The sequence below is a fragment of the Theropithecus gelada genome, chromosome 14 (genome assembly GCF_003255815.1).
Source record: "Theropithecus gelada isolate Dixy chromosome 14, Tgel_1.0, whole genome shotgun sequence".
Classification (NCBI taxonomy): domain Eukaryota; kingdom Metazoa; phylum Chordata; class Mammalia; order Primates; family Cercopithecidae; genus Theropithecus; species Theropithecus gelada.
Window position 1 is genome coordinate 65,586,437 of NC_037682.1, and position 13,800 is coordinate 65,600,236.

At 43.1% G+C, this 13,800-nt stretch overlaps 1 protein-coding gene across 4 annotated transcripts in view; it reads right to left on the bottom strand.

The window, feature by feature from the left end:
• Positions 1–3,103: 3,103 nt before the first annotated feature.
• The window catches only part of RAB6A (RAB6A, member RAS oncogene family), a 98,519-nt gene continuing 87,822 nt past the window's right edge, over positions 3,104–13,800 (bottom strand). For 2 of the 4 annotated variants that reach the window (XM_025355305.1, XM_025355306.1), the window contains exons 7-8: positions 7,413–7,479; positions 3,104–5,418 (exon numbers count right to left, since the gene is read on the bottom strand). In XM_025355305.1, the coding sequence (XP_025211090.1) occupies positions 5,354–5,418; positions 7,413–7,479 (132 nt within the window). In that variant the 3' untranslated portion in view covers positions 3,104–5,353. The remainder of the gene's footprint in view (positions 5,419–7,412; positions 7,480–13,800) is intronic. The other 2 variants (XM_025355308.1, XM_025355307.1) reach the window with 1 other exon arrangement.

Sequence of the window (13,800 nt, forward strand, 5' to 3'; positions counted from 1 at the left end):
GGAGTCTCGCGCTGTGTCACCCAGGCTGGAGTGCAGTGGCGCGATCTCGGCTCACTGCAAGCTCCGCCTCCCAGGTTCACGCCATTCTCCTACCTCAGCCTCCGAGTAGCTGGGACTACAGGCGCCCGCCACCACGCCCGGCTAGTTTTTTGTATTTTTAGTAGAGACGGGGTTTCACCATGTTAGCCAGGATGGTCTCGATCTCCTGACCTCGTGATCCACCCGCCTCGGCCTCCCAAAGTGCTGGGATTACAGGCTTGAGCCACCGCGCCCGGCCTCTTTGCTAAGGTGTTAACAAGGGTGATCTTCATTCCAGTTCCTAATAAATTCCTCATTTTCATTTGAGACCTCATCAGCCTGGTCTTCACCGTCTATATTTCTATTAGCATTTTGGTCATAACCATTTAACCAGTCTCTAAGAAATTTCAAAATTTCCCTCATCTTCCCATCTTCTGTGAGCCCTCTAAATTCTTTCCCAACTTCTGCCCATTACCCAGTTCCAAAGTCTCTTCCACATCTTCAGGTAATCTTTATAGCAATGCCCCACTTTTCAGTACCAATTTTCTGTTAGTACATTTTGCATTGCTATAAAGGAATGTCTAAGGCTGGGTAATTTATAAAGAAGAGGTTTAAGCTGGGCGCGGTAGCTCACGTCTGTAATCCCAGCACTTTGGGAGGCTGGGGCGGGCGGATCATTTGAGGTCAGGAGTTCGAGACCAGCCTGGCAAACATGGTGAAACCCTGTCTCTACTAAAAATACAAAAACTAGCCAGACGTGATGGTGTGCACCTGTAATCCCAGCGACTCGGGAGGCTGAAGCAGGAGACTTGCTTGAACCTGGAAGGCAAGGGCTGCAGTGAGCTGAGATCGGGCCACTGCACTCCAGCCTGGGTGGCAGAGCAAAACTCTGTCTCAAAAAAAAAAAAAAAAAAAAAATGTTTAATTGGCTCACAGTTCTGTGGGCTGTACAAGAAGTACGGTGCCAGCATTTGCTTCTGGTAGGCTTCAAAAAGCTTACAATCATGGCAGAAGGCAAAGGGGAGCTTTGCCCTGCTTTTTATCGCATTGCAAAAGGAACAAGAATGCTACTTCTGTTTTCCTTTTTTTTTTTTGTTTTTTGAGATGGAGTCTCGCACTGTTGCACTGTTGCCAGGCTGGAATGCAGTGGCGCAATCTTGGCTCACTGCAACCCCCGCCTCCCGGGTTCAAGCGATTCTCCTGCCTTAGCCTCCCAAGTAGCTGGGACTACAGGCATGTGCCAGCATGTCTGGCTAAGTTTTTGTATTTTTAGTAGAGATGGGGTTTCACCATCTTAACCAGGATGGTCTCGATCTCCTGACCTTGTGATCTGCCCCCCTCAGCCTCCCAAAGTGCTGGGATTATAGGCGTGAGCCACTGTGCCAGGCCAGCTAATTCTGTTTTCTAATGAATGAGTTCCTCAATTTAATGTTCCAGCTTACTAACTCCATTCTAACTAACGGAATCCATTCTACCATTTATCCCATCTATGTGTTCCTTATCTTTCCTTTTAGAAACAGAGTCTTGCTTTGTTGCCCAGGCTGGAGGGCAGTGGTGCAATCAGAACTCACTGTAGCCTTGAACTCCTGGGTTCAAGAGATCCTCTCACCTCAGTCTTCTGAGTAGCTGAGACTGCAGGTGTGTGCCACCATGCCTAATTTTTTAATTTTTTTGCAGAGATGGGGTCTCACCATATTGCCCAAGCTGGTCTTGAACTCCTAGGCTCAAGCTATCCTCCCACCTCGGCCTCCCAAAGTGCTAGGATTACAGGCATGAAACACTGCACCTGGCTGTGTTCACTTCAACAATTAAAAACTTTTCACACTTATGATTCTAAATTCTTGTTTCATGTCTTATCTCCTTAATATTTATCGTCATCCTTAAATTATTGGTTTTCTTTCCCAAAGTATTTCTGCTTCAGATATTTACTTTTACTTTTGAGGCAGTTTTTAGGTATTCAACTATATTGCTGTGTGAGTTCAAATTCTCCTCAGGGTATAGGCTACTAATCTGGAAGGCACAGGGAACAAGACTGTCAAGGAGAGGAGGGGACAAACTTTGGGGCAAAGAGCTCTAGGAACTCTAAGGCCACATATAATCACTCCCACTCAGTATCAGTATCATCCCCCCAAGCCATAACTTATTTCAGGGCCTTGCCTTTATTTCCATCGGCTTATTAGGGCTTTTGTACTGCCCTAATATTACTCTCGTGGACAACTGCACTAGTATTCTGGCCTGTGGCCTTCATTTTATGGTAAGGTGTTCAGCTATGGTTATCCCAAGGCAGGGATTGCCCTTTTCTCTGTAAAGGGCCAGATAGTAAATGGCTTTTTTGGCTTTTAGGGCCATAAGGTCTGTGGCAGCTATTAAATTCTGCCGTTACAGTGAGAAAGTATGGCTGAGTTCCAATAAAACTTAATTTTAAAAACTGGTTCCAGGCTGGATTTGGTGGGAGGGCCACAGTTTGCTGGCTCCAGTCCCAAGGCAAAGGTATAGTTAGGAGTAAGGAGGCAAAAGCAGATTTTTTTTTTTTTTTTTTTTTGAGACGGAGTCTTGCTCTGTCGCCCAGGCTGGAGTGCAGTGGCCGGATCTCGGCTCACTGCAAGCTCCGCCTCCCGGGTTCACGCCATTCTCCTGCCTCAGCCTCCCGAGTAGCTGGGACTACAGGCGCCCGCCACCTCGCCCGGCTAGTTTTTTTGTACTTTTTAATAGAGACGGGGTTTCACCGTGTTCGCCAGGATGGTCTCGATATCCTGACCTCGTGATCCGCCCGTCTCGGCCTCCCAAAGTGCTGGGATTACAGGCTTGAGCCACCGCGCCCGGACGCAAAAGCAGATCTTAAGATGCTTTTCTTAATATGTCCTATTACTGCCTCCACCAGGGGCTATACCTTTCAAGTTGCCCCCTTCTCCTCCACCCCGCAACAATACCCCCATCAAAAAAAGATTCTTTGACTCCCCAGGAGTTGCTCATATTTGCTATTGTTATTTTTCTGGATTCTGTCCATGTCCGCTTTATAGGTCTAGGGAGGGAGAAGCATATGCTAATTCACCATCTTGGCACGAATGGGAAACCAAGTCAATAATTGTTTTCTTTTGTGTTTTATTTATATATTTTTGGCAGCAAAATTGTGTTTATTAAAAAAAAAATCTGGACCATGAACACACTTCACTGCTTTGAAGAACTCCAAGCCAAATAAAAAGACCAATCAATATTAAAAGCAGTATAACTGGTTACTTTCTTAAAAATACATAAAAAAAATCAAATCCAACAGTGTAGGAAGACAATCACCCCCATGTCAGAAGTCACAACTTCTTTCAAATAAAGAATATGACCCATCTGCCATATTGAATCAATATTTATTTCAGGACATGCCATGTCAAAATAAAACGAAGAGTCAACCCTTGCTTTTAACAATTATATTGTATTATAAAAGCACTTTACAACTCCATCCCATCTTTTAAGTATAAGTTACTGGTATGTGGGCTAATGATTATCTGTAAGCATTTCTCTATTCAGATCCATAATCCAAGTGCTCTCTGAATATTACAAGGTGACAATAAGTGGGAAGTGGAGGAGGAAGAGGAAAGAGAGGGTACTAAGGTTCTCCCAGTTTAAGGTTTTGTTGCAATGAGAGGATGAGGAAGTATGAAGATAGTTTTGTTGTCTTTTCATCTGTATACTGTGTTAAGTAATGCTTACAACATAAATTCAGCAGGTTTTTCCTGAGCTGTAACTCAGAAGTTTTCTTCCTGCAAACAATGTATTTACAAATGTGTTTATTAGCTTACACAGCAATCTCACAATAACTAGTAAAGATTAAAAGGGCACACTCCTAGTATATTTGTTTGCAGTGTTTTAAGGGAAATACATATTGCCATGGTGAAGCTCTAAATAGATTCAACGAAACATCTAAAAATTGAAAGTTGTTAAAAAAAAAAGGCGAAGAAATAAATATCACAAAAGAAAAAAGATTAATTGTAGTTTAAATATAAAACTAAATCACTAATTAAACTATACAGATCTAATACAAACCAAAACCAGCCTGAAAGACCCAACCTTAAAAAATGCTAACAAATAAGGCATAAATCTGCATAATATTGAGTTTTATTTCCATTCTCTCCTTTCTCTCTACTATGTATGCTTTACCTGATCTGCCTCTAGGGGCTTACAAGAAAACAGTTTCTGGTTTCCGTCTTCAATTTGACCTCAAATGTTCTGAGCAAAGTTTTTGCTATTCTGCTGAGGGTTCTTTTGTTGGTAAGCTTTAGATATCGTTGTTTCTACTAATTCAGTAGTTTTGATTGTAGTGCCAAATTTAAATTCTTCCAGTGGTTCTTCTAGAAGGAATTAAACTTTTATAGTGCCTTGCCTGCATAGTATTATTTTTTTAAAAAAGAAAACTCAAGCAAAATCTATTGCTTAAAGAGGTTTCTTATTTTTTAAACAAACAGAATAACTCTTGACAATTTTAAAACCATGGGAGAAATAGTTCATTAGAACTTCATTATCTTACCATGAAGAATACTAAAAACCTATTCTGAAGCACTTGGTTACTATTCTCTCCCAGAGTCTAATAAAGCACATGTGAAAGAGCCATTTGTTTTAGTCAGAAATACCTTTTTTGCTCTTCTACTTATTGTAAGTACTCAGTATGTTCTTTAGGACTCATTTTGAAGATGCACCAGGAGCCTTTTCTCATTCAAGCACTGCCTACCATGATGGCTGAATTTTGACCTCAAAGAAGATCTAAGTAACTTATATCAGTGCTCAAGAATAATTCTGGACATCTTGGTCCATAGTCTACAGCAAGTGGTATCTGTAAAATTAAAGGATAATTCCAGTGGGCTTGGTTGAACTGCTGCTTTGCCATCTCTTGTTTGAGGAAGTGGGGGGAGGCTAGGTAAGAATAGGTAATAGGGAATGGGGGTAAGGGAGAGGTGAGAAAAGCAAGGAGAGATAAAGTAGGCTATGAACACACTGCTCAATAACCAAGCCATACTCATACTGTTGAGATTTCCATCATTTTGAAGTACATTATCATAACATTAAAAAAGAAAAAAATGTTAAGAAAATGTATCTAATTTTTAAAGTTATCACTGGAATATGCTGAAATATTTTGGCTTTTTGTAAAATATAAATAATGAAGACACTGACTTTTTTTGTGCTTATGAAGCTAATAGATCATCTCCACGAGACAGGCAGCAATGATGAATTGCAATACGTTATTACTGAAGGGAAAAGGTTCAAGCCAATATTCACACTGCAGTCAATGAAAGAGTAAGGGGGCCAAATCAGTGAGCTTCTAAAGAAGGGTTGAAGATGACATGAGAGATTAGCAGGAACAGCCTCCTTCGCTGACTGGTTGCTCCTGAGGCTTTTCCAGTTTTATGTCAATCACTGAAACAAAAGTTAAGGAGCCATAAATGGGAAAGTACAATTTCAATTCTTACAAACATTAGCATTTCTGGGATGGCCCTTATATTCCTATTTGTCTTCAGAGCCTATACAGTCACTATTTTCCACATAGCCACCTCACCATATAGGGTGCTCAAATGGAATAAACTTGCTTATATCTACTGTATGCAACAAGGGTCAGAGAGGTACAAGCTCTATTTATGGGTATCTATCCTAAGGAACTTATTCTATAGCAGCAAGAAGTGATATGAAGATGATGTTCCTCATAGAATCATCATAATATAAATCTGAAAATAGCCTTCAAGACAGTTCCAACAGCAGGAGAAGCATTTAATAAATAATGGGACTTCAGGCCAGGTGCAGTGGCTCATGCCTGTAATCCCAACACTTTGGGAGGCTGAGGTGGGCAGATCACCTGAGATCAGGAGTTCAAGACCAGCCTGGCCAACATGGTGAAACCCCCTCTCTACTAAAAATACAAAAATTAGCTGGGCGTGGTGGCTTGTGCCTATAGTCCCAGCTACTTGGGAGGCTGAGGCAGGAGAATCACTTGAATTCAGGAGGCAGAGGTTGCGGTGAGCCGAGATTACGCTGCTGTACTCCAGCCTGGGTGACAGAGTGAGACTCCATCTCAAAAAAAAAAAAAAAAAAAGCGGAGAGGGGGCAGATTTCAACTCAATAGAACTTTTTTTTTTTTTGGAAACATATTTTATGTTTTTTGTTTTTGTTGTTTTTTTTGGAAATGGGAGTTTTGCTCTTGCTGCCCAGGCTGGAGTACAATGGCACGATCTTGGCTCACTGCAACCTCTGCCTCCTGGGTTCAAGCGATTCTCCTGACTCAACGTCCTAGTAGCTGGGATTACAGGCATGTGCTACCACGTCCAGCTAATTTTTTGTATTTTTAGTAGAGATGGGGTTTCTCCATGTTGGTCAGGCTGGTCTCGAACTCCCAACCTCAGGTGATCCACCTGTCTTGGCCTCCCAAAATGCTGGGAGTACAGGCATAAGCCACCGCACCCGGCCTGTTTTATGTTTTTTATGAAAACATACAACATTTACAAGTGGGAAGGGCTGAACACCAAGTGCTATAAACTATATTGCTTAATAAAAATGTCTGCATATGGAAAAACACTAGAAGGTAAATATGAAACACTGAAAACATCAAATTAAAAATCTTTAGTATTAACTAATATTAGATGTTCCAAGCCGGGCGCGGTGGCTCAAGCCTGTAATCCTAGCACTTTGGGAGGCTGAGACGGGCGGATCACAAGGTCAGGAGATCGAGACCATCCTGGCTAACACGGTGAAACCCCGTCTCTACTAAAAAATACAAAAAACTAGCCGGGCGAGGTGGCGGGCGCCTGTGGTCCCAGCTACTCCGGAGGCTGAGGCAGGAGAATGGCGTAAACCCGGGAGGCGGAGCTTGCAGTGAGCCGAGATCCGGCCACTGCACTCCAGCCTGGGCGACAGAGCCAGACTCAGTCTCAAAAAAAAAAAAAAAAAAAAAAAGATGTTCCAATCCTTAGAAATAAACTAATATTATGTCCTGCTTCTGAAAGCAGAGGCTACAATAAGGCTCCACTCTATTTCTTGCCTGTGTCAAGCATACAGCTCAAGTGTTAGAAAAAGAAATGAAAATCTGATATTCTATGAGGAAAAAGCCTAGAGTCAATGGGACTCAAAATGAAGAGGCAAGGAGACAGAGATTCTGAGAGTTTCCTGCTCATTTAAAAGCAAGCAAGCAAACACAAACCCTCTCACTGATCAACAATGAGAAGCAGGCTGCAAAGTGTACACTTCGATAACTATACAGAAACTATATATAACTTGCTATAGAAAACCTCTGAATTTCTATGCCTCTAAGTCATCAGTTCCTGGTTGTAAAAGGCAATGGCACAATATTCTTTAGCCAAGCAAGCAGGGCTCTAAAGACTAGTGTTAATAATGAAAAATTTCCCATGAAACAAAAAGGATACTGTCTTCTCTGCTTCTGTCCTGTGTGCTTTCCATTCCCGGCAAAGCTGCTGCTACACGTCGAAAGAGCTGTGGGAAAGAAAAGTGGTAATTGAGAGGGAACATTTAGCAAAAGGTATTGAGGTTTATGATTACTGTACAGTGAGCTGTCTAAAGGTAGGCACAGAAGGGTATTGAGGTTTATGATCACTGTACAGTGAGCTGTCTAATGCTGGGTACAGTGGTTCACACCTGTAATCCCAGCACTTTGGGATCCACCCGAGGTGGGCAGATCACTTGAGGTCAGGAGTTTGAGACCAGCCTGGGCAACATGGTAAAACCCTGTCTCTACGAAAAACACAAAAATTAGCCAGGTGTGGTGGGACACACCTGTAGTCCTAGGTACTGGAGAGGCTGAGCCTGGAGGACTGCTTCAGCCCAGGAAGTGGAGGCGGCAGTGAACTGAGATCATGCCACTGCACTCCAGCCTGGGCAACAGGGCGAGACGCTGTCTCTAAATAAATAATAAAATAGAATAAAATGTCTATTCATTCTATAAACGAGTATTATATAAAAAGCAGTATGCCAAATACAAAGAGATATAAGACACGATTCCTGTTTTTTAAACTGGTGAGATAAGACATGAACAAATAGCTATAAGCAGCAAAAATGTCATTTGAATAATAAAGTATTACAGAAACCCAGAAAAAGGGCAGATCATTCATTTAACAAAACTGTATAGAATTCCTGTCTTTCATATAAAGAGTTAGGTTCTGGGCTGGGGGCAGTAGCTCACGCCTGTACTCCCAACACTTTGGGAGGCCAAGGGGTGTGGATCTCGAGGTCAGGAGTTCAAGACCAGCCTGGACAACATGGTGAAACCCTGTCTCTACTAAAAATACAAAAATTAGCTGGGTGTGGTGGCACATGCCTGTAATCCCAGCTACTCAGGAGACTGAGGCAGGAGAATCACTTGAACTTGGTAGGTAGAGGCTGCAGTGAGCCAAGATCACGCCACCGCATTCCAGCCTGGGCAACAGAGCAAGTCTTCGTCTCGGTGTGGGTGTGGGGGGGAAAGAGTTAGGTTCTGAAGTCAGTGTATAATATATTGTGAAAGTCAGTCCAGTCAAAGTTATCCTTTATCATTTGTTAGAAAAGCACTATGTTAGAGATTAATACACCACCCCTCAAGTCCAACACAGCTGGCTTTTTCTTCCATCATTGGAATGAGTGCCAGTGGGAGTGGCTGACTTGTGTTTGAGGTATGAAGCTATGAAAAATAGCTTCAACAGGAGAAACGCATTCAAGCCTGGTGAGACGTTTATTTTTGAGAGGCATATGAGAACAGATACTGGAACAACAGTTTATACTTCCAATCTTAGTCATACACATACTGGGTACAACACCAAGTGAAACTGCCTGATTGTTTCAATTATTTATCTTTTAATTAAGTACACAGTGTAAACTCATATATTAAATTCATGTGTGCTGTAACTCCTTTGTACCAAGCACTTGCTTACTTGAGGCAGTGTTTCAGGCTGCCTCATTCTGTGTCTGAGACACAGAAATTAACAAGAAAAAAGTTTTTTAATTCAAGGAGCTCAAAATCTGGTAAAGGAGATACTCAAACAATTCCTTATGTTACAATGTGATGCTACAAAGTAGTGTAAAATGCTATGAGAATACAGATGTAACAAGGTCCAACTCAGGAGGCTGAAAAAAATCTTTTTTTTTTTTTTTTTGAGACGGAGTCTTGCTCTGTCGCCCAAGCTAGAGTGCAGTGGCGCGATCCTGGCTCACTGCAAGCTCCGCCTCCCAGGTTCACGCCATTCTCCTGCCCCAGCCTCCCGAGTAGCTGGGACTACAGGCGCCCGCCACCTCGCCCGGCTCATTTTTTGTATTTTTAGTAGAGACAGGGTTTCACCGTGGTCTCGATCTCCTGACCTTGTGATTCGCCCGCCTCGGCCTCCCAAAGTGCTGGGATTACAGGCGTGAGCCACCGCGCCCGGCCTGAAAAAAATCTTTCAGGAGGTAATATCTGAGTTGAGCGTTAAAGGCAGTCTTAAAACCTCACTTGGCTGACATACATGCATAAAATGCTCAGGGTTTAAGTGCTCTATAAGTATCACTGAATTAAAGAAAGAACAGAATGCCTAGAAGGGCAGAGATAAGAGACTGGAACTATAAATAATATGTTTAAAAATGTATCGGGCCAGGCGCAGTCGCTCACGCCTGTAATCCCAGCACTTTGGGAAGCCAAGGCAGGTGGATCATGAGGTTCAGGAGTTCGCGACCAGCCTGGCCAACATGGTGAAACTCCATCTCTACTAAGAATACAAAAATACGCCTGTAATCCCAGCACTTTGGGAGGCCGAGACGGGCGGATCACAAGGTCAGGAGATCGAGACCATTCTGGCTAACATGGCGAAACCCCGTCTCTACTAAAACTACAAAAAAATTAGCCGGGCATGTTGGCAGGCGCCTGAAGTCCCAGCTATTCAGGAGGCTGAGGCAGGAGAATGGCATGAACCTGGGAGGCGGAGCTTGCAGTGAGCCGAGATTGCGCCACTGCACTCCAGCCTGGGCAACGGAGTGAGTCTCTGCCTCAAAAAACAAAACAAAACAAAACAAAACAAAACAAAACAAAAATTAGCCAGGTGTGGTAGCACGTGCCTGTAATCCCCAGCTACTCCGGGAGGCTGAGGCAGGAGAATTGCTTGAACCCAGGAGCTGGAGGTTGCAGTGAGCCAAGATCGTGCCACTGCACTGCAGCCTGGGCGACAGAGCAAAACTCTGTCTGGAAAAACAACAACAAAAAATGTATAAAGGAGCAAACTGCAAAATTTTGATCTGGTAGACAAAAGCCTGATAGGGTAGGTGCAGGGAGTATGAAGATTGGGGAAAACTCTAATTGTCTTGGTTCTATAAGGTTCAGTAGCTTTTTTAAAGATGTACCAAAATCAGGCTTTACCCCAATATTCAATCCAAATCAGCTATAAAACTTTGAATTGCAGAACATTTACCTTACCATTTCTGGTACACCATGAAAGATCATGTAGACGTACAAATTACCATCATGTCAAATCAATATAACATTAACTGTATACGGTGGGTCCATTTGGATTAATATGTGAACATTAGATTTGAAACACAGATAAATATTCTAGCTAAGTGTGCCGACACAAGCTAGTAATCCCAGCTACTTGGGAGGCTGGGATGGGAGAATCAAGCAATTGAGCCCATAAGTTTGAGACCACTGCAACACAGAGAGACCTCGTTTTAAAAAACAAACAAAAACCATTCTAAATGCAACAATTAATGACTGTGAAAGCTGTTAATTTTATGAACAAAAGTAAGTAGGCCAGGCACGGTGGTTCACGCCTGTAATCCCAGTACTTTGGGAGGCCGAGGCGGGCAGATCACGAGGTCAGGAGATTGAGACCACCTTGGCTAACACGGTGAAACCCAGTCTCTACTAAAAAAATACAAAAAAATTAGCTGGGCATGGTGGCAGATGCCTGTAGTCCCAGCTACTCGGGAGGCTGAGGCAGGAGAATGGCGTGAACTCAGGAGGCAGAACTTGCAGTGAGCCGAGACCGTGCCCCTGCACTCCAGCCTGAGCAACAGAGCCAGACTCTATAAAAAAAAACAAAACTGATACAAGTTAAATGAATAGAGAAATACAGTGCATTAGTCAGACAACTTTTTAACTTTCAGATAACCCTTTAATTTCAGATAACCCTTTAACTTTCAGATAAAGAGTATTATACCCTTTTTATTTTTTTTTTATTTTTTTTGTGAGACAGTCTCACTCTGTCGCCTAGGCTGGAGTGCAGTGGTGCCATCTTGGCTCACTGCAAACACCGTCTCCCGGGTTCAAGTGATTCTCCTGCCTCAGCCTCCCGAATAGCTGGAAATACAGGTGCCTACCACCAAGCCTGGCTAATTTTTTTATCTTTAGTAGAGATGGGGTTTCACCATGTTGGCTAGGCTGGTCTCGAACTCCTGACCTCAAGTGATCTGCCCGCCTCAGCCCCTAAAGTGCTGGGATTACAGGCAAGAGCCAGGGTGCCCAGCCCTATACCTTTTTTTTTTTTTTTGAGACGGAGTCTCACTCTGTCACCCAGGCTGAAGTGCAGTGGTGCAATCTCAGCTCACTGCAAGCTCCGCCTCCCAGGTTCATACCATTCTCCTGCCTCAGCCTCCCGAGTAGCTGGGACTACAGGCGCTAGCCACTATGCCTGGCTAATTTCTTTTTTGTATTTTTAGTACAGACGGGGTTTCACCGTGTTAGCCAGGATAGTCTCAATCTCCTGACCTCATGATCTGTCTGCCTCGGCCTCCCAAAGTGCTGGGACTACAGGCAAGAGCCACCCTGCCCGGCCTCCTATACCCTTTTTAAATTAAAAAAATATATATATATATTGGCCAGGCGCAGTGCCTCACACCAGTAATCCCAGCACTTTGGGAGGCTGAGGCGGGTGGATCACAAGGTCAGATCAAGACCATCCTGGTTAACACGGTGAAACCCCATCTCTACTAAAAAATACACAAAATTAGCTGGGCATGGTGCCACATGCCTATAGTCCCAGTGACTAGGGAAGCTGAGGCAGGAGAACTGCTTGAACCCGGGAGGCGGAGGCTGCAGTGAGCCTCCATCCTGGGCAACAGAGCGAGACTCCATCTCAAAAAAAAAAAAAAAAAAAAATCTTCATTTTAAAAGGGTCTTGCTCTGTCACCCAGGCTGGAGTACGATAGCATGATCATAGCTCACTGCAGCCTTGACCTCCTGGGCTCAAGTGATCCTCACACCTTGGCATCCCAAAGTGCTGGGATTACAGATGTGAACTATTATACCTTGTTTAAACCAGCAAGGGTTTCTAAAAGTTTAATACAAGGCTAGGCAATTCTGATCCTTTTAATGAGCATTCAACAATGAATTAAAAGCAGAATACAAACTTTGTCAGCTCAAAATTTCATGCATCAGGAAAAACTCCAATGTCCATTAATAAATCACCTTTCATCAAGACATAAAGAATACAGGGTACGAAGGAAAACATATTTTATAGAAATTGAGTCAAAAAAAGTGTTCTCTCACCAATATCAGCTGAAAACTTGAAAATAACCATCTACTTATTGTCACAAATAGTAAGTATAGTGACTACAGAAACAATCTAGTAGCTGACAATGTGACACTATATCAAACTTTAACAGTGTTTTGGGGATTTTTTTATTTTTTCATATAGAAATTTACTCTATAATAGTGATATAGGCCTATCTTTTTTTTTTTTTTTTTTTTTTTTTAGATGTGGTCTTGCTCTGTCACCCAAGCAGGAGTGCCAGTGGCACAATCACAGTTCACTGAGGTCTCGACCTCACGGGCTCAAGTAATCCTCCCACCTCAGCCTCCCAAGTACCTGGGACTACGGGGGCATGCCACCACACCTGGCTAATATTTGTAAATTTTTGTAGAGAAGAGGTTTTGCCATGTTACCCAGGGTGGTCTCTAACTCGTGAGCCAAGGGATCCACCCACCTCGGCTTCCCAAAGTGCTGGGATTACAGCCACGCGCCACCACACCTGGTGGCACTTTTTTTCTTTTTTGAGATGGAGTCTCATTCTGTCACCTAGGCTGGAGTGCAGTGGCACAATCTCAGCTCACCACAACCTCCGCCTCCTGGGTTCAAGTGATTCTCCTGCCTCATCCTTCCCAGTAGCTGGTACCACAGGTGTGTACTACCACACCAGGCTAATTCTTGTATTTTTAGTAGAGATGGGGTTTCGCCATGTTGGCCAGGCTAGTCTCAAACTGCTGACCTCAGGTGATCTGCCTGCCTCCGCCTCCCAAAGTGCTGAGATTAAAGGCATGTGCCACTTCGCCTGGCCTGAAACACCAATTTTGAAAGAAGTTCTACTATGAGTAAAATACTATGAAACAGCATTGCATGCTACAGAGAAATCATTTGTGATAGAATCAATCAATGCAGAAAACTACATTGTATTAATAGTATTATTATAAGAAATTGCCACAGCCACTCCAGCCTTCAGCAACTACTACCCTGATCAGTCAGCAGGCATCAACATCAAGGCAAAACCCTCTGACAGCAAAAAGATTATGATTTGCAGAAGGCTATGATCAGATGATCATTAGCATTTTTTTAGCAATAAAGTATTTTTAAATTAAGATATGTATATTGCTGTTTTTTTTTTAATTTTTTGAGACAGAGTTTTGCTCTGTCCCCCAGGTTGGAGTGCAGTGGTGCTATCTCAGCTTACTGTAACCACCTCTGCCTCCCGGGTTCAAGCGATTCTCCCACCTCAGCCTCCTGAGTAGCTGGGATTACAGGCATCGCCACCACACCTGGCTAAATTTTGTATTTTTAGTGGAGACAAGGTTTCATTGTATTGGCC